This window comes from Protopterus annectens, chromosome 8.part0 (genome assembly GCF_019279795.1).
Source record: "Protopterus annectens isolate FY-2018-M chromosome 8.part0, PAN1.0, whole genome shotgun sequence".
Classification (NCBI taxonomy): Eukaryota; Metazoa; Chordata; order Ceratodontiformes; family Protopteridae; genus Protopterus; species Protopterus annectens.
Window position 1 is genome coordinate 1,169,820,089 of NC_056741.1, and position 22,442 is coordinate 1,169,842,530.

The 22,442-nt window shown below is 36.9% G+C and overlaps 1 protein-coding gene across 1 annotated transcript in view; it reads right to left on the reverse strand.

Moving 5' to 3' along the window:
• The window catches only part of LOC122808422, a 164,187-nt gene that overhangs the window by 88,433 nt on the left and 53,312 nt on the right, over positions 1–22,442 (reverse strand). Inside the window, exon 2 of the mRNA XM_044079384.1 lies at positions 2,256–2,515. Coding sequence (XP_043935319.1) covers positions 2,256–2,515 — 260 coding nt within the window. The remainder of the gene's footprint in view (positions 1–2,255; positions 2,516–22,442) is intronic.

A 22,442-nucleotide genomic window follows, 5' to 3' on the forward strand; every position in this document is an offset into this window, starting at 1 on the left:
ATGAAATAAAATAAAACACATACAAGCAAATATTAAAACATTAAAGCACTAAGATCACCTTACAAATCTTAAAGTCCTTTACAAAATAGTTGAATAAGATAATTAATATGCTTAATAAAGTGATGTTAAGTTAAATTAAGTTAGGTTGAATTCTATCACAGGAACACAAAAAAAAATATAAAAATCTGTGAGCATCAAAGTCTGTTAGACTAAAATGTTTAAATAATCCTTATGAACCAAAACAGTATGCTTTGCAGTAAATTAATAAACATGAACTTATGCATACTTATTCCTATACAAAGTATAAAAATTGCTGGAACTATGGTGGTGTACTAATTGAATTGACACAATAAAACATATGCAATACCCACATTCAAAGTTTTGATGCCTTGCACTTTAAAATAGGTTTGATAGAAATGTAATCATTTAATCCTGGGACCGTGAAGGCATTCAATTTAAACTGCCACCAAGTCTCCCTATAATACAAACAGTTTTCTCAGTCCCCCCCCCCCGGGGGGTCTAAGCTCACCTACTCTAAAATAGCAAATAAAAATTCAGTATACATTGGCTGTGCCAGGGTATGCTTAAATAAAGGATTGTTAGAATGTTTTGTCCTAATACTATAAATATGTTCATATATATGCTTATTCAATTGTCTTTTGGTCTTTGTCATAAAAACATGTGCATTCCTTGCACATAGCGAAATAAACAATCACTTTACTGTAACAATTGCCCCTTTTGAAATAAACCTTACAATGGAAATAAGGACCTAAAATAACAGTTTCCTCTTCAAAAATAAACTTACAGTAAGACCATCTTCCACATTTTGGTACCACCAGTATGCTTGTCCTTTTTTGGTTATTAAACCTCTTTCAAAAATGTATTTAAGATTCTTTCTTGTTTTAAAAACAAATTTTTGGTCTGCACCCAGTTTCCCAACTAAGTCAGGATTAAATCTCAACATCTTCCAATCTTCAAATTGTTCGATACAATGTTCTTTACAAAATTAACAGCATGATTGTATTCCAAGACCACAGCTCTGTTAAAATCCCCTTTTGATCCTGCCTGCATATTAACCTTCTCCATCTGTTTAATGTCCAATAATGGTTTAAATGTTGTCCTGCAGCCTGAAATGACTTCCTGTGACATTTCAGCAATCAAACCTCCTGGGTAATTTCTTTCTTTAAACAACCCACATATAAATTTTATTTCTTCCAGAAAATCTTTAGAATTCCAGGTCATCCTTTCTGCTTTGACAAATTGGCCTTTCACAACACTTTTCTTTTGCTTGAAAGGATGAGCACTAGAGAAGAGCAAATATGAATTTCTAAAAGTATGTTTTCTGAAAAATCTTAGACCTAAATTTCCCTTCAAAAATATCTATTCCCACATCCAAATAATTAATCCCATTTTTTTTGTAGGTGTGGGTAAACTTCAGGAAGTCAGTGCTTTGGTTTAAATAATCAATAAATGTTCCAATGAGTGTCTCAGTGCCTTCACAAATAACAAAAATATCATCCAAAAATCTTATGTATAATTTAACAAACTTCAAAAAGAAGAATCAAACACAAACCTTTTCTCCCAGCGCAATAGGACCAAATTTGCATATAATGGGGTACAAGCTGCACCTGTTGTGACTCCCTTAACCTGTTGAAAGGTTTCCCTTCAAAATAGATAAAATTATTTTCCAATACTGCTCTCATGAGTTCTAAAAATAAATTAAGATCTTTTCCTTTTAAGGACACTATAGAGTATTTAAACTGCCAAGAAACAAAATCTAAATCTTTCTCTGTTGGAATAGAGGAAAACAAGTCTATACCACCTATGGTGAGAAACCATATCTTATTAGAAACCAAATCTTGAGTTAAGTTACTTAAAAAGTCCCATGAATCTTTAACTAAATGGAGGTATGCATTTGTTTCCTCTTTTAAGGAGTGATTCAGAAAAACTGCCACTGGATATGTTTTTGAGCCCCTAGCAGCAACTATTAGCCTATATGGTGGATTGGTGGTACTTTTGTGAATCCTTGGGATTTGAAAAAAATGATGGTATTCTAGGCTTATAAACTTTTAGAAAATCATAAACTTTTGGTGTAATCTTATTTTCCAACAAGAGACCTTCTAACAAAAAGTCAATTTTTCGATATGCTATATTTATCTCATTCCTCGAACCTGGGAGGTAAGTTTGGGTGTCCTATAAAATCTGAAACATGTGTGAGGAGTACTCTGTCATATCTACCAACACAATATCCCCACCTTTGTCTGGTTTCATAATGTGTAGTCCAGAATTATGAACCAGTTCATCCAACACTTTACATTCACTTTGAGTTAAATTATCATTTTTGGGGACCCTGTTGTTAACTGATAAATCATAGAGGTCTGACGTACATGCTGCTCCAAAAACTTGTAGATCTGGGTGTAAAGGGGGGTTGTCAGAACTACTTTTATAAACCAAACCTTCATTGTAATCCTTAGAGTCATTTGAATCTTCCAGGGCAAGTGCCAAGTTCATTTTTCTAGTGAAAAGTTTCAATTCAAAGTGTCACAAATATTAAATCTTCCTGCAGGTACAAACTTAAAACCTTTCCAAAAATTGAAGAATGCTCCACTGAAATAACAACTTAAGTTAAAAATATGAAAACCCTTAAAAGGATAAGTCACTCCATCATCTTCCAAAACAATCTCTGTCTTTGTTTTTCTCTTTACTTTGGTCTGACACTTCCCCTTGGACAATGAAAAATCTTAATCATTATTATCACTTACTTCCCCCTCAGTGACTCTCTGAAATGTTTCAATAAAATCTAAACCAGTTTTGGGGTTTAGGGGATCTGGGTTGCTTAGACCAATGGGTTCCATATTAGATAAAAGGGGGTCACTACCTGTTTCCACAGCACCCCTAGTTAATGCACCTCCACCATCTTTGGATGGTAGATGGTGTCAATGGATCTAGTACTTTTAGAAAAATGTCCCTTAAACATTCTCCCAATAAAAAGATAAGCTTTATTTTCCTGGTACTATTTTGCATCTCTAAATAATTTATTCTGTTTTCTCTTAATTATTCCTTCACATTTTCTATCTGTCCTAACAAAAGCGTGCTCATATATGTCCCTGTGGTAGTCAAAGAGTAGGTCTGTTTCAATTAACTTATTCAAAGCCTCTCCTTCAACAAGTAAATGTTCAACCTTCTTTTTGTTGTATTTTATCATCAGTGCCATAAGTTTAAAACCAAACCTATCAAAAACATCATTAGAATCTTTAATAATTTCTGAAGTGTATAGAAAACCATTTGGATATTTACAAAAAATGCAAACCTTGTGGCATAATCCGCCTTTTTATACATTTTCTAAATATAAAATATCCAATTTAGCTCTCTTAATTTTAAACAATTTCATTTCAAATTCTAGAACACCACCCTTTAAGAAATTAATTTGAAAAGACTGCCTTCTATTGTCAAAAAGCCTTTCATTACCATCTTCTCTTAGAAAAATGTCTTTCTAATGGAAAGAACTAGCCTGTTAATCAAATTCCTCTATCTGGTTAAAGTAAAATCTGAGACCACAGTTTTTCCCCTCAGGGGCCTTTGTACCACAAAATGAAGCAGATGGAATAGTGCCTGTGGTGAAAGACAATTGTCCCTAGTCTCCTGTGTGGTCTTGATTCACAGCTGTTGTTTTCCCATTAAGTCCTTTACTTGTCTCACTTGAACCTCGCCTCAGACTGTTGAAAGGAGGAAAAAGCCTTTGCCTTCCCCGGGAAACCACGTTATGTCATATCCTTGAATGATTCAGGTACAATAGTCCAGTTAGTGCTGCTCAATTCATTCCAACTCCTTTGTGAGCATGAGAACGTTGCCTGTCCACATGGAGGGGAACTTCCTGGTTGCGTAAGTAATTCCACCAACTGGGAGAGGTCCCCTTTCATATTTTTAACTTCTGAGTTCAGTTGAATGAATGTTGCTGGCAGTCTGAAATCATCAAGAGAAGACTTGACATGGTCCGATTGACCTACTCCATAAGATCCTTGCTGGGCAGCCATCTCTGTATGTGCACACGATGAATATCCCAAACAACAAACCATCCAAGAGGGAGAATAACACTAGCAAACAAATAACTGAAAAATACAAAGCAGTACAGCAGTGCACACACCTTGGAGAAAACAACAACTGAATGTAATAAAATCCAAAATATTTATTTTTCAAAACAGTGTAATTATTAAGGGCTTTCCTCCTGCTATAATCAGGACTTCATCAGTCTGATTTAGCCTTGTCTGTAAAAGAATGTTTACAAATCTAAAAGTCAAAAATCTCCACATTTAGCTACTGTGGTGGCTTAGAGGTATAAAGTGGTGACTACAAACCAGGCAACAAGACTCTGAGTAGTGGTTTGGTTGTCTGGTGCTACTGGCAGGCATAGGGGTGGGTCCATCTTGGGTGGGAGGGGTGGACCCAGCCATACACACCACTTCCCATTGAAGAGGGGTGGGAACACAGAGGGATGGCCTGGGGTGGGGAGTAAGAGTAAACAAGCCACAGTTGGCTGGTAGCCTTTATAACAAATGTGACGAGGGATACATTCACAAAGGGAAGGTATTATGGCACCATGGTACAGCATTTTACATATCCTCCAGGTCAGAGGTTTGGGTTAGGTTATCCAAGAAATGCTTTCATTCCTGGGATGTTGGCCAGAGCACAATGCACTACCATGACTGCCTGAATGAAGTCCCCCTCTCTGATATATTTCAGCTTGGTGTCGTGTGGCATCACCATAGCTGAGGACATCGTGGATACCCTGTGATCCAAAGAAGGCTTGATGGCTGGCAGGTATGGCAACAAAAATAACCCAGAGAGGAGCCTGAGCTGTGATACAGAATCGGAATTGCCTAGACATAGTAGGGCCTTGTTAAGTTTAATTCTGGTGGCTGCCAAAAAAAAAAATAACCTTAATACCCTAGAATCTGTACTCCACTGGGCTTCCCACTCACTCTTCCAAGAAACTATAATCCTAGGTGATGTCAACATCGAATGGAACAGTATACACTCACCAACAGCTACCAATCACATAAACCTATATCTTTTCACCCAACTCATATACTCATCCACATGAATTGACAAGACCAGCAAAAGGGAATCCACCTTGGACTGGATCCTCATCAACCAGCCCAACACTGCCCACCAATGTGGAACACTACCTAACTCCCTCAGTGACCACAATCCAACTTTTATCCTTAGGCAAAAACGTAAATGCTCCAACCCACCCTCATTACTACAAACCCGCTCCCAAAATAATTTCCTCTCAGAGCTATTTTCAGAAACCCTAAAATCCTGCAGCTGGGCTCCCCTAAAAACCCTTCCCATAGATACTGCAGTACAATACTTTAACTCCATATTCCTAAAAATTCTAAACCAATTAGCCCCACTAAAAACAGTTAGGGTACACAATAATCCTGCCCCCTGGCTAGAGAAAACCACTAAGAACTTATTTAAGGACAAGGACAGAGCATGGAAAACCTGGTGACAATACAAAACACCCAAAACTAGACAAATTTTCTCTGAACTTAGAAACAAAGCGAAAAAGCAGGCCAGGATAGACAGACAAAACCACTATATTACCTTACAAAGAAAATATAGTAACAACCCACAGAAATTCAGCGCTGCAGTGAACATCATCCAACCCGGAAAAAAACACTACACCACCACCAAACATTGAAGGTCCAGACCCTGACATAGCCACAAATTTCAATAACTATTTTATCTCTTCCATAACGAAACTCATGAATGATATATCACCCACTACCCAACCACAAAACCCAAAATGCCAAACAAACTCCATTCCCTTCTCACTCAAACCAGTACAAACATCTACCATTCAGAAACTCTTAGCAAAACTGAAACCAATCACTCTTGCTGCTGACAACCTGCTAGCCAAATATCTCCAAACTGCATCCAAAGCCATTGCCTATCCCATCTCCCTACTCATAAATAGATCTATTTCTGAATGCACTGTTCCTTCCTTGTGGAAAACAACATATATCATCCCCCACCACAAGGGTGGACCCTCAACTGACCTCTCCAACTACCATCCCATTGTAATCCTATCACCCCTATCTAAGATTCTCGAAAGGTGTATCCACCACCAACTCCTTACCCACCTACTAACCAACTACCTATTATCTAAAACCCAACATGGTTTTAGACCATCCCATAGCACCACCATTGCTCTAATTAACTTCTCTAATACCATTAACTCACACAGGACCCAAGGGAAACTGGTCTCTGCCACCTTGCTAGACTTGTCCAAGGCTTTTGACACAGTTTCCCACAATAAACACCTTACCTGCTTCTCTGAACTCAACCTTGACAATCTGACTCTGCACTGGTTCAATAGTTTCCTAAGCAACTACTCACAATCTGTCAAATGGGTCAGTTCCCTATCCCCCCCACTCCCCATCACATGTGCTGTTCCTCCAAAGCTCAGTCCTAGGTCCCTTTCTCTTTAACATATTTACAAACAATCTCCAGTTAGCAACCACTAAAACTGATATTGTTCAGTATGCAGATGATACAAACGTAATTTGTTCATCAAACATCCATCTTCTACAAAGTAAAGCCCAAGAATCCTTTACTGAAATTGAAAACAGGCTAAACAATAACCAACTGATGCTAAACCACCAAAAAACACAGTTAATGCTATTCCATCTAACCAAGCATAATGACCCCACCTTCACCATTCTCTCGGCCAATAACACCCTCATCACCTCAGTAACTGAGGCCAAACTCCTAGGCATCACAATTGATCTACAACTTAAATTCAACAAACACATATCCCAAACTATCTCTGATGTATACAAGAAGCTAGGCTATCTCTATCATAGCAAACAGTTCCTAACTCCCGAGTCTAGAACTACCATAGCCCGAACTCATCTCCTATCATCATTACTTTATGCCTGGTCAGTTCTAACCAACATTAATAAAACCGACGTGACCAAACTCTCCATATGCTACAATAAAATAGCTAGGTTCGCAGAAAATGCTAGATCACACTCCCACCATTTCCAATCCCTACTTAAACTACACTGGTTAGAATTTCCAAATTTACTAATATACCACCAACTCGTCATAGCTCATCAAATTCTTTACCAGCCTGACAGAACCCTGCCCTAGCAGGCATGTTAAATTTCCACAACTCTAACAGGACACTACGATCCAGTAACAAATCCCTGGTCAAAGTCAAGCCATGTAAGAACAGCTCTGGAGAACCCCTATTCTCTTACGATGTCGCAAAAGCATGGAACACCCTCCCTCCCAACCTCAGGCTACAAAATCACATAAACATATTTAAAGACCTTCTTAAATCATACCTTTACACTAACCCTCTTTGCAACTGCAAAGACCCCACCTGAATCCTCCCCCACTGTAGGCAGCTTACCCCCAATGCCTCTCATGCTCACTTTATACTGTCACCTATGTGCATTGAATACTCTGTAAATATTATAAATGTGTACCTACTTTTGATGCTCACTCTACACTGTCACCCATGTGTTTTGTACAATGTTTTTGTAAATATTGTGAATATATAAATACCTTGCATACACCTACTGCACTAGTACTGTAAGGTATGTGATCTCCTGACTATACTATTAGATTGTTATGCATTTAACTGTTTCTACCTTTTTATGTTTAGCATTCAATCATATGTTAGCCAACTCATTACTTGTAATCAATTGTCACTCTGTAAAAATCTATCTATTCACACTGTAACTTCCTGGAGCTTTTCTCCCCAGGTCTCTGCTGAAAATGGGCACCTGCTGTCCAGTCGGATTTCATCCTGGTAAAATAAATTTTAAATAAATAAATAAATAAATGTTTCACCATATCAGACATATTACTTTCTGTAACTGGTGACTGCTTTGTTGGGCCCTGTGTAGTTTATCCATACTGTCCAGTTTTTGTTTAGTTAACTGTAGAAACTGCATTACAAAATTCTGTTCAACTCTAGTTAATTAACTTAAAGTTGTGTTATGAACACTGTTTGCATCAATGTATCCAAAATCTTGAACTGTAACCAAGAATATGAAATAGCAATAAATTTAACTTTCCCTATGGACCAGACTTAGAGACTTGGTATATGCTGTATAAGGCTAATGTCGACAGGCAGGCTAGAATTAAAACTACTTGCAATTCAGAGATCGTGTACATTCAGCTGTCTAAGGAAGATATGTTATCATGGATGACAAGTAACGATGGTATGGGATAAAATATTAAATGGACTAAATCAACTGAATTGCGCACAATTCGCCATGTACAACACGGGGTATCTGTGCAACCAAATGCTCCATATTATGTGAAATGCTCCGCATTTGACCATAAATGAATCCACTGTTCTGCTGTTCTTTATTGAACAGCTTTGGCTCCACTACACAGCTTTTGATTGGTTTGTATAATGCAATTACTGCCAATCAGCATTGTGGAATACAAACCAGTCATATAGCTGCTCCACTGTTCTGAATTGAACAGCATTGGCTGTGGTACACAGTTTTTGATTGGCTCATATTCTGCAATTACAGTCAATTGCATTCACAGTATACAAACCAATTCAGCAACTGTTCCTGAGGACAGGAGCCAATAAGAATGCCCAAATAGGTAACTATTCACAGTGTACTAGGAATGGTTGTAGAAAACTGCATTTAAAGAGGGAGAAAAAATAAAATAGAAGCAAAACTAATAACACAGATAACTGCAATACCAGCAGTAAAAAGGGATTACTTTGGTATTGTTCTGCTTCTATTTTATTTTTCCCATCTCTTTAAATGCATACCTCTCAACCTCCTAGAGTAAGAAATCTTGACATAGCCAAAAGTGAAACATAATGTGGTGATTAAACCACAACATTTTTAAATATTGCTCTTATAAAATTAGAAAGTTGATAAAATAACAGGTTTTGTGTTATCGTACATGTTCTGAAGGCCATGATGTCTGAAACTCAAATTTCTGTCATTATCTTATTTCATTTGTCTATGACTTGCCAGAAAACTACATATTTTATGAGGAACAGGCCAAATATATGAGGCAAAAATTTGAGCATTCTGCAAATTTCTGTTCATCTCTGAGGTATGATAAGGGAAAGTGTGTGTGTGTGTGTGTGTGTGTGTGTGTGTGTGTGTGTGTGTGTGTGTGTGTGTGTGTGTATGTGTGTGTGTGTGTGTGTGTGTGTGTGTGTGTGTGTGTGTGTGTGTGTGTGTGTGTATGTGAGTGTCATGGCTCTCAACCTCTTAGCACATGAAATCTGGGCATAGCCTTAATTAATGGTGGGGGGGGGGGCAAAGGCCTAAAATGGAATCAATTTTAAATATTACTCTTATAAACTTAGAAAGTTGCTAAAATAACATGATTTGTGTTAGCATGCATTTTCTGAAGGATATGACATTTGCAACTCAGATGTATGTAATTATTTAGATACTCAGCCTTCAGTGGTTTGCCAGAAAGTATAGATTTTATGAGGAAAAGACCAGAAAGATGAGGCAAAAATCTGGACACTTGAGAGGTATGGTGTGCACATCAGCATCTGACAATGTTTTGGTTCAAGAATCAGGGATGAAGGCAAAAACAAAAACTGGACACAAAGTTCCAAAATCTGACAGATTTTAAATATTGTTATGTACTTTGAAATTTGATAAAATAACACATTTTGCCTTAGCATGTATTTTATGAAGTCTAAAACTCAAACTGTTAATGGTTACTCATGGACTGCAGTCCTCACTATCTGAAAAATGTCTGGAGAACAGACAGCAATATGAGAAAAAAAATCAGTGACATTTAGCAAAGTGAAGGATAGCTGAGAACACTGTATGTGTATGTGTGAGGAGGGGGCGATGGAGATTAATGCTTTGGACTCTATGTGCCTGTCAGCAGTGACTTCAGTGTTGGTACAATGTATGTATTTCTTCCTTCAGTGCATTAGAGTGAAGCATCTGAGAAGTACTGGGTCAATAAAGTGGCACTAGTTGCTGGATATGTTTCAGTGACTGTGTATGTGGTAGGTCACCTGTGTATTTGTGTCGTTGCATCTGTGTGGGTGACTATTAGTATAAAGCACTTATAGCCACTTAATTGACAGAGTATCCTTAGATGTTTTATTCTGATTGAATAAAGAAATACATAAATTATACTAATAATGAAGTTACTGCTCTGTGTGTGTGTGTGTGTGTGTGTGTGTGTGTGTGTGTGTGTGTGTGTGTGTGTGTGTGTGTGTGTATTCATGTGCAGCTGAGTTTCTCTGTATGCATGAACCACTGTATTTATGCTTCTATGTCTGTGTGTGTGTGTGTGTGTGTGTGTGTGTGTGTGTGTGTGTGTGTGTGTGTGTGTGTGTGTGTGTGTGTGTGTGTGTGTGCATGCGTGCATACGTGTTTGTGTGTGTATGTAAACTCACATGTCTCCATGACTGTGTGTGTATGTGTATATTTTGGTTGAATGCCATGGCCATGGTCATGGTACGCTTTTCATTCAGTGTGAAAATAGGGTGTTCCACGTTTTGACTGTTTATCACACATTGCTATTGTCTGTGTTCCACAGCAGGTTGAGATCTATGTTGGGTACTATAACCTGCTGAATAATCTGTAGTGCTACAAACAACATTGGTTTGGCTATCCTGCATCCAGCCAGATCAAAGCAGAGCAGCACACCTCTTACTTTGGAGTTAATATTTACCAGATGGCAAAACTGTAAAGTACTTGAATACCAATCTCTATATGTATACATATCAGAATATTCAGCTTCAGTGCATCACAGAACACATGAGAAGGTGTATCCTGATATTCCATTAGTTGATCTGACCCATCAGCTAAAATGTTAAATTACGTGACACAGTGGTAAGTGAGATCAGCACAAGAAGCAATACATACAGCAGTACACATAAATTATATAGCCATGTATTATTTCAGTCTTAATCACCAAGAGGCAGATATGATCCTGCAACTGCTGTAGGACTACTGCAACCTTATAATATATGATTCATATTTTGCCAAGATGCTGCATGGTCAGATACCATTGCTAACCTATCTTGCAAGTAGGCTGCTACCAAGACTTTACAAAGAAGATGAGACACATATACAAAGCACCCATGTTTTGTGAGACTGCAGCCTTGCTACTGTACATTGTTCTGTTTGGGCACCTGCCATAATGTCCCACTGTGCATGCCCATATAATATATTCTGCAGATCATCCCCTATACCATATAACATGACACAACTCTGGTGCACAGGCAGTGAACATAAAAGATTCAGTAGGGTACTCTGTTGTCCATACAGATCATATTTACACATGTATATCACCCAACGCCTGCTAAATGTGCAAAGTGCTCCTGTCACTTGCATGTGTTGCAAGAGTCCATTAATGGGGTAGAACTAGGGCTGCCACCTTACAAATGTCAGATTTTGCACATCAAAACATACCCACGGCCAGTACAAAGTACATAACTTCATTTTTTTTTGCCTAACTAAAGCTTATTCTTGTAGTATTTTAGTTGCTTATTCTGTTTCTTATAATATTTAGACATTTCAGATACAGAATAACTGTTTTATAAAACTATTACATAAAATGTAGGAAATAATTTTGTCCTAAAATCTCAGGACAACATTTTTTATTTTTTTTTTTAGGACACACAACTGCCCAAAGAGGGACTGTCCCTCGCATAGTGGGACAGGTAGTAACCCTAGGTAGAACTGTGCATGATCTATATACCTTTTTAATGAGGCATGTGTACAATCCTACTTTTGTAATACAGTGTGCTCTATAGTGCCATATTAATTGTCTTGCAGGTGGCTCAATGTGCAGAACCTTGGGTTGCCATATTATTTTATCACTCTGTGCTAACCCCTCACCCATGTGTTCCTTCTCTGTGTGGAAAAAAGCAAAACTATGTTGTCACATAAAACTTAGCATATTGGGTAGCAGTTGTTTGTGTCACAGTTGTACATTCTATGATGTACTATAGAAGGTCTAGTTCCTAGTAAATCAGATCTGATTTACATTCAGTATTGATCACAATCCATATGTGTTCCTCACAAAGGATGTTGTAGACCATCGTAGATCTTTCTGAATCACATTCATAAACAATATGGGTGAATTCAAAAAGGATTTATTCACCATGTAAATGGCTACACATTAAGCAAGTAAGCTGCACTGGTTAATATTAAGAAAGGACTTGTACACGATGTAATTTTGATATGCAATGTATGAAACAGAAGTGTCAGGGATAAGGTGTAACAGAAAAATGAAAATTTAAAACATGGTGTGACCAGTGCTTTTGTATGGCATGGAAACCTTGGCAGTGAAAGAAGAGCAGCTGAGGAAGCAGAGGAAGCTGAAAATGAGAGATAAAGTACCTGAGATGGGTACTAGGATGCACACTTTAGGACAAAATGCAAAATGAGGAAATTGAAGTGGAAGTCAAAATATCCTCATTTTCAGGGAAGGTCAAGGAGAACACAAAGTGTTTTGAAAAAGAAGATTTGGAAGAAGCTGGAAGAAAGCAGGAGAAGATGAAAATGTCCAGCCATTAGATGGATTTAATGCATGAAACAAGACCTAAATTGAGGGAGGTGGAGACAGCTGATGCCACACCCATTCCTCATGTAAAAATGGGACAAAAGGAGACTGATTATGTGTGAATTACATCTTTGAAATGCTGACACATTAGTTGGATTCAGATACTTCGGTCTTTTGTACAAAGTGATCTGCCCTACATGGTAACATAGCATTATGCAGACTATACAACCAAATAAGCATGTATTACGTACTCACACATCACATATACACATAAATATTTATATTGCTGACCAACTTATCCAGCTGGGTTATGGACTGTAGGCCTGTAGAGAGAAGTACATGTATAAACTTAAAAAATAGTATGGTATATACAAAGGCTCATATCTCATAGCTACAAATACATTTAAAAGTATATAAATAGAACAAGTTGTTGTTGTCTTTCAGCTTTTTCCCAGTTAGGGGTTGCCACAGTGGAACTCCGGTCCACTAATGACTGGCAGTAGATTTTTACGGTGACGAGTTGCCAGCTCAATGCCCAACCTTCAACGATGGCACGCCCATTCACACATGTCTTTTGGAGCACCACTCGACCCACGGGAGGGACATGCAGACTCCACACAGAAGGCACTCCCCGCACTCCAGCCGAGAATCGAACGGGAGAACCTCTTGCTGTGAGGCAACAATGCTACCGCTGCACCACCACAGATCTATATATAAATAGAACAAGTATATAAGTATAATTAAGTATAATAAATACATTGTACACACACACACACACACACACACACACACACACACACACACACACACACACACACACACACCCCACACATGTATGAACATGAGCACATGCACCCAGACTCACAATCACAAAAAATCCCTGTTTCACTATATATTTGCAAACCACAGGGGTCCACAGGGCCATCCACAGTCTGCTCCAGAAAGAGGAGACATAGTGATAAGTCCCCGTATTGACTAACATTCAAAACTGACTTCAGAAGCTTTACTTTTATTAATTACATACTTAATGCAGATGTGTACTAATCAAAAATGTATTTATTTAGTTATTTTACTGACCTGAATAGTCTGACTTCTGCATGAAATGCCCCCTTTCAGTGGCAGCCCAGGGAGAATAGCACCAAAAAATTAGAATAAATATACATACAGTTAAGTTCAAATCCACAGCTACACAGGAGAACACTACAATAAAACAAATGCAGCATATAATAATGGTCTAATACATAGAATTGTAATGAAACATCACAGACTAATGGGTTAAAGCTTTGTTTCTTTAACTCTGTTGTATGCCAGTGACATAGGGACTATATGTGAAGTTATTAAATCCAACTGGCACATTTTGGCAGCTGATGACCACATTAAGAATATAGATGGTGACAGACCTTGCATTAGTTACAAAAATAAGAAGTCCCTTAAATGACAATTGTGTTACAGGACTAATTTTTTACCCCTAAGGAACATCTTGCTATTCGTGGCACACGTTGCTGCAACAGATGCAGCTTTTCTGCTTATATTGACACCTCTAATTTATTTGTTCATCCAAGTTCTGGAGTTACTATTACTTTTAATGTTGTTGCAGATTGTCAGACTTCTAATATAGTTTATTTGGCTGTGTGCAAACCATGTACTCACTTTTATGTTGGTAAGACTAATTGCACATTTTTTGAAAGAGTAAGAGAACATTTATATTACCTCCGAAAGGGCGATATTAGGAATGCCTTAGCTAAACATGTTATCGAGTCCTATTCTTCACATATTTTTAATTTCATGGTTTTTGAAAATGTATTAGATTTAAGCATTGGAGATTTTAAAAATCATACTGAGAACAGGTCATTATGCTGAATCATCAGACTTCAAGCTGATAAAATGCCTGGCTTGAATGGTAAAGTTTCTTTAAAGCTAGCCTTGAAGTCAAGGGGCTTGTTCAGATGATATGCTTAATTACTAATGTTTTTTGATTTGTCATGCATAATTAGGAATTATTTCTCATTGTTTGAAATGATTCCTTGTTTCTTTTAAATGTATTTCAGCTGTTCTGATTTAATATGGTCTGAAGAAGCACCTTATGGTATGAAAGGGCTTACCCTCTGTTGTTTTATTTTTTTGTTATTAAAATGTCATTTTACATCTAACCTCTGCCATGTGTCTGTAGCCGTTACTTTGTGTATTTTTACTGACATTCAGTTTATCCAACATTTAAATAGTATAACTTGATCTGACAATTAGAAGAAAAGTAGGTAGAGTACCGGGAAATAGGAGGAAATAGTGGGAAAGTGGGACTAGGTAGTTGTGGGAGGCAGGAAAGTGGAAATTTATGGAAACTGAAGGAAAAGGAAGAAATCTGTGTCTAAATGGAGGTGAGATAGTACAACTGTACAAGTAGCTTGCAGTTTGTGTTCAAGGTGCCTATAAGCAAGGTGACTTACAGACACAGTAGTGGCTTGAAGGTTACATATTATCCAGGTGAGGTATATAAGCATAGCTATGAGTCAGTCAGGTGGTGTTTTAATTTGTGTTTGAAGCCTTTTAATTTGTTTATTTGTTTTAATGGAAGTGGATGGCAGAACTGATTGACTCCTGTGTTCACGCAGTGCTTTCTTTGATGATTTACAGAGTGTAGTGTGAATAATGTCAGGTAAAGCTTTTTATTTTTTGAGAGACAACTGTTTTGGGGCACATGGCTGAAGAAATTATTACATCTGTTAGGACCTTATATAAAGCATGCAGGCTTGGAAATAAATTTGAGTGCAGCAGCTGTACATGTGAAAAATGAACTGTACAGAGTTCAGCTTGTGCTTGAATATTAACCAATTAAGATTTTTAATTAGGTTGCGTCAACTTTTCTTGGTAGACAGTTAAGGATAAATTTGGCATCTTTGGTATATATAATATCTTCTTTTCTTATGCCACGTAAAAGCAGCAAACTCTGCATGGCACATCCATACAAAGTCAGAATAACAAACAGATTATTTATTTGTCTCATGTACTCTCTAGTTAGCATTACTTGATTCTGTACAATAATTGTAATGTTTGGTTATACTGTCAGTGGCTCAGCACGTAACATGCTCACTTTTGTTGCTGGAAGATCAGATGGCTGTGGGTTCTTTGTCTACCCCCAGGTGACTGGATACATTTTCTGTTACTGGTACTGCAGTGCAGTATTAGGTGGTGCTGCAGTCCTCAGTGTGCCATCCTTTGAATGAGACATTAAATCAAGGTCTCATCTGCCCGAGGTGTTTGCAGCTCAGGTAGATGTAAAAGATCCCACAGCATTTACCGAAAAAAGTAGTGGTCTTTACTAAATCCATATTTACATATCTTATTTATATAACATTAAAACAGATGACATTTGCAATACTTTCCAAGAGTGTAGTGTTTAGTCCTTCCCACCCTTTAATCCACAACCAAAATTTCACATCCTGTAAAATCTGTCTCAAATACCACTTCTTGTTGAACAGCACCTTTTTCTTTTTTCTCCACTCCATATGGTCCATCCCCTATTACTTCAGCTGTTTGAAATTCTCATCATAATTTTGAAATCTCCATTTCCTAAAATTACATTTTTCCAACATTGTCCTGTATTTTCCAAAGTAACTTTGTTAGTCCCATACAGATATTTTCATCTTGTAATCTATTATCAAACTATTGTCAAACCATTTAAGCGCATCCAAGAAATATTTTTATCCTCTTCTGATCTCTTTTTGCAAAATTCATATCCACTACCATCTTCTTCTTCCATAATTGATTACATTTTACAGTTCCTCTTTATATATTTTCTCCTCTAACTTAGTGCTGTACTTACCTTTTTTACTCCACATTTCATTCTTCACTTTGTTATTTCTGTGTGTATATTTCTTCTAAATATCTTTCTCCCTCCCTCGGTACCCGGTCCCTATCATGTTTCCTTTGTTGTCCTGCACCACCCATATCACATCTTCATTATATTTTATTACTTTTCCAGGAAGATGCTTCACCTCTTCTCTCCTTCTCCTGCTCTTCAACAAGTACTTTTGTTGTACTATATCACAGAGTATTGTGTCCTTATACATTTCAAAAACTTCTCTCGGTATATTGTATCCCCCCCCACACTGCTGCCATGTCATTTTTTGATATTTTTCAGCATGTCTTTTCTGCAAACATGCCATTCTTTCTTGTACTGAAAGTAAACTTGCATATTTTCTTTTATAACTAACCCACTATCCCTAATAGTTTTTATAAGATACACTTATTCCTTTGTGTTCCCTAAACAGGAACTGACTTTCTTTTGGTAGAACCTTCAAAGAAGCACACGTTTGTTAACTTTTTTCCCTGGTATTCTCTTATAATTGTTGGTTGTTCCTTCAGTTTTGTCCATACAGCTTTATGGTTAGAAAATCTTACCTCTGTACTCCTCTCAACTTCCTTTAAGCCTTTGCTATTTTCACAGAACTTTTTATCTGTACTGAATTCCCCCTAATATAGATAAACTTTCTTACTCCCTTTTCATCTGAAAACCTTGTATTACTCTGCAACATATTTTACCTCCCCACTTAATTTTTTTCTCAATTGGGTCACAATTAAAATCTCCTACTATTATAATATCTATATTCATCCCTTAAAAGTGTTCCAATTTTCTGATCATCACCTGTTTCTGTTAAAGCTGTAGTACACTAAATTGCCATAATTCTTTCCATCTCTCCTTTATGAAAACAGTCTGTTACTGTCATCATCACATATAATTCACTCCTCCATTGTTGACTAAACACATCCTTTTCCTATTATATCAAAATCTAATGCCCAATATAACATATTTCATCTTTCTAAGATTTTTGCCTCAGTCTAACAAACACAATTTCACCACAATTCCATTTACAAACCATAAATACATCCTTTTACATCCTTGTCTCTTTATGTAGAATTGTCTCATACACAGAGTGTGGTGGATTAACTATGCCTTGTATGACCCCATATAAAAGTAAAGTTTTTAAAAAATATGATTAATACTCATTCCCCCTCTATCCTTCTTATTAAATAATAATTTCATTTTAATACTATTTAAATGTGATCCTCAAAAGGAAGAAAAAGATATGACTAGTAATTCTGTCTCTAATTTCTTTGGACACACAAAATATGTTCAATATAACTTAATTTCCACATCAAAACAAAATACATGCAATATACTTTTTATTCCAAATGATAGTAGAAAACATTTCCATAATTTAATAACAGATCATTTGTTCAACATTTTTTCAGTCTTGCAAAACAATCTGAGTTGTTCCAAATTATTTATTTATTTATTTGCATTTGTTTACCAGGATGGTCCACTAGGCCAAGATGAGCCCAATTTCAGTGGAGGCCCTGGCAGAAAAGCTCCACAAACATAGTATAGCTCTTACACAATACAAATGTAGGATCATATGGGACAAACATTATACATAAATATAGATTTTATGAATTACTTCCAAACTGCCAAGACATTTACTTTTGGGTGCATTAATATGTAAACCTATTAACACAAAAAAGTGCCTAAATGTATGCATTGCATGGGATACCCATTTCTTATTGTTAGGAATTACAACCAATTCAACCACTTAACTCATAATAGGTACAGGCACACTATACCTGTGTATTATTATCTCATGATACTGCCCATGTGATAAGTCACCTCATTCATAATTGATGCAAATGATGTAGGACTCAAATGGCATCCCTGATCTCCTTTCAGAATTGTGATCTTTTTCCTATATACGAATCACTATAAATTTGATGAAGACATATACATTTTTATGATATTCTACAAGTCTTTAATATGGACCAGTGTTGAGGGTGTGAGATATGATATGTCTTCTGCATATCACAAATATGAACCACCATCAGTAGTAACATGGCAGTCTTTAGAAACATATAAACCTACAGCAGTATGAAGTCTCTATCATGAAGTACTACAGTGATCTTGTTGGGTACTAATATGTATAAATGTGTTGTTTGCCTAACATAAATTAGACATGCTTTGCCCATAGCCATACATCTGTACTGAAATAGCTAGGCAGATTCAGAGACAAGAGGACTGAATGCAACAGTTTTAAAGTATATACCCATTGCTGATTATGGCAGCAGGGAGTCTGTTAGCATCACAGTAGGTATATACAGCAAGACTGTGTGTGTGTGTGTGTGTGTGTGTGTGTGTGTGTGTGTGTGTGTGTGTGTGTGTGTGTGTGTGTGTGTGTGTGTGTGTGTGTGTGTATGCATGTGTGTATGTACATATGGTTATGATATTAGTGGCTTACTTATGTGAGTGTGACCATCAAGGTGTCTTTGTTAGTATGTATATGTGTTGGAATATGTATGCATGTGTATGTATATATCTGTAGGCAAAGGTATAGCTACTGTGAGATGATAGGGGCAGCTGCCCCAGGTACATGATATCAGGTGGCTTGATTGTCATTACTGGCATTCAGTTTCTGCATGGTAATAATGCATCTGCTAAAGGCATTTTAGCACTCTGTATTTTGTTTACTGCATTAGAAATAAAAGCTGATAATGCATTGTTGGTTGGGTCAGAAGCATTCTGTGCTCCCTGTTGGCTATACCAAGACACTTGCTGCATCTGTAACAAATGGCTTACAATTTAAAGAACAGAAAGGTCTTTTGAGGGGTCCTACTCAAGTATGGAGAACATCCCTAGGAACAAGAAGGGCTAGTTATATCTCTGTGTTTGGGTAAGTAGGGGAGAAATATGAAAAGTTGTTCCAGCTATATTAAGTACTGGATTCAATGACATGCAAATGAGTCACAAATGAACTTTGTCTCCATGTAACTCTTGCATGCCATTAAATCACTAGACAGTTCCCTACTGCTGCCACAACATAACAGTGAAGTATTATTACCAATGCAGAGCAAACTTCCTGCATACCACTCCTCCCCTCAAGGTAAGTAGACTGTTGTTACACTTTGTTGAAAATGTAAAACAAAACTTTTTCAAAAAAACTTAAGTAGATACCTGTTATGTTCTGTGGCTCTGCAAAGAAATTGATGTTTTGTTTTCTATGGTTTTTATTTTGAATTGTATTAATGGAGATGTGATTGCATTATTTGTTACATACATACTGAGGAAGGGCATCTGCCTGAAAGCTTTGCGTTTTTACTGTTTTTTTTCTGGGAATAAACTACTGAAAACCTACTCAGCGTTTGCAGCTCCTGGAGTTTTTGTTTCTACTATTAGATTTTTTATTTCTCCAGTAGCGGTTTACCTTAGTGTTCATCCTATTTGTTGCAGTTTTGACATTCTTGGATTTATTTCTATCAACCTTGGGCACTGTGAGAAAAACATCTTATTTTAGAATGACACAGCCTGTCTTAAACATGGCTACTAATGTAAGTTTAAATGCTAACAGTCGCTCTTTACATCAAATGTTGATGGTGCAGAATAATTCATTACTTAGATAAATAACCTTACTAATGTCCATTCAGAAATGATGACACCCCCTAATGACAATTTTAAGTGTCAAATTGAGGTTCTAGAAAAGAAAGTACAAGTGGCAGCATTTCAGCTTCACTGCATATTTAGATCTTGGTGTGGTCCCTCAAAGTTTAAGAATACTAGGACTTACACTATTCCAGAGTCATGTAAAGGGCAGGGAAAATCATCACTGACCCTTCACATTCAGCCCGCCATCATTTTGAACTATTACCATCGGCCAGGCATTATAGATTAATACGCACCAAAACAAGCAGATATAAGAACAGTTTTTTCCACAAGCCATCAAGTTCATAAATGGTTAACTCAGCTTAATAGGTTGGAGTATTCCTTTTCCCTAGCCAGCAAGGATTATGCAGTACTGTTAACATATTGTTAATACCTGTTTCTTTCAGAGTTTATTTCAGTATTTCTTGCACTGAGTTGCACTTTGCACCTTGCGTGTATCTGTATATGTATATTTACTTTTTTGTCTTGTTCTTAATAGTTGCATGTATGTTATTTGTCTTGTTCTTAATAGTTGTATGTATATCGTTTATGTAATTCATACTTGGAGAGTCACTGAAACCGGAGTCAAATGCCTTGTATGTCTGCATACTTGGCCAATAAATGTGATTCTGATTCCGATTAAATTGAGTGCTATTTATGGAGTTAATGAATCAATGTTTCCTTAAGACTGAGATTGACTTGCAAGAAGAGATTGTGAAACAACAGAGTGAGATCACCGGAATGCTTGCATTCTCTGAGAATATGCAATTCTATAACCAAATGTTTGAGAGACTGGTGAGATCTACTAAGAAATGAGGACTACAGTGGGACTTGAATGATTCAAATCTGGCAACATTTTCTAATGGCTGTGAGAATGTTCCACTAATACTAAAAGAACAGGGGATAGAATCTCAAAAGTCTTGAAAGAACTCATGGAGCTCTGGATACATTTTTTTCTTAATGAACTACTTAATTCCTCAATACACAATATTAGTTAATCACAAACTGCTCATTCAACTGTTTCAGACAAATGGCCAGCAACCACCTGTGCTACGGCTGTGAATGGTAGCTCCCAACCCTCATAGGATTTTTCAGCAGAACTCCATTCCTCTCTGTTTGAATTCATCACAAGCCATGGAAATATGGCCCAGAGATCCATCCAGGGGCAGAATGCAAAGAAGAGGAGGCGGAATAGGGAGATGGAGAAGCAATGGCCCAGAAACACGGAGTCAATCCAAACATTAGGGCAACTAAATAAACAAACTATTATTAACCTTTTGAGCTTAGAACTGAGTGCAGATGATGTCTCAGTATTACAGAAAGGGCTTCATCTCATCCCTTCTAACAGTGACACAGTGGTTGAAGCCCTAATGGATTTAAAAGTTTTTGTGAGGAATCTTAGTCTAAAACGTATATTCAAGGACTTACTATCCTTTACACCTTAGGTATGTAAAGAGTTGAGTTTGTTTATACCTATGAACTGCCCACTAGTGACTGCTTTTAATAATTCATGTAAATGAGAAATACGTGATTTATATGCACAGAGAAAAAAAAGAAATGTTATAATTTAACAGTGAGAGAGAATGAGGCTCTCCTAAGACTGCAAAATAATAAAGATATTGTTATCAACCAAGTGGACAAAGGATGTGCCAGATATTAGATAGAATAGACTATAATACATATGTTTGAATTTTTGAATGATGAAAATACATTTGTTAAAATAAGTAATATGGATGAATCAAAATGTATTAGTAATGTTAATATGGGCATATATGAGGTACAAATGACTAATGATATTTCTACTGATTTGTTTAATTACTTCAATGTCCCATGCCCAGTAACACCAGTATTATATGGACTACCTAAAAAGCATAAGAATCTGGAATGTTCGCCCACGACACCAACTGTAATGGAGGATGGGTGGGTTACTGAACGCATCTCCATATATTTACAATCTGTTCTTGGCAAGTATGTGTTGAAAGTAAAAATCTATATAACAGACACTGGGATTTCTTGTCACAATTATACAAATGGCATAAAAGCAATAAGGAGACTGAATTTATTCTTGCAACACTAGATATCAAATCATTTACAGTAATTCCTAAAGATTATGGTATAGAAGGCAGTCGTGAGTTTCTTTGTGAGTGCAGTGATATGCTTGCTAGAGAAGTTGAAACAATTTGTGAATTTCTGGACATTGTAATTATCAATAATGTATTTATGTTTTAAGGATTGTGTCTTTCATCCTAAAGCAGGAGTGGCTACGGGTACATCCACAGTCACCACATATGCTAATATTGCTACAGGACAGTGGGAAGAACGCTTTGTTTTCAACTGTCTGCTAACATTTAGGCATAAAGTACCTTTTTAATAAGCGATTTGTGGACAATGTTTTTATGATATGGAAAGGTGAATATTCTGATTTATCACTGTTTAT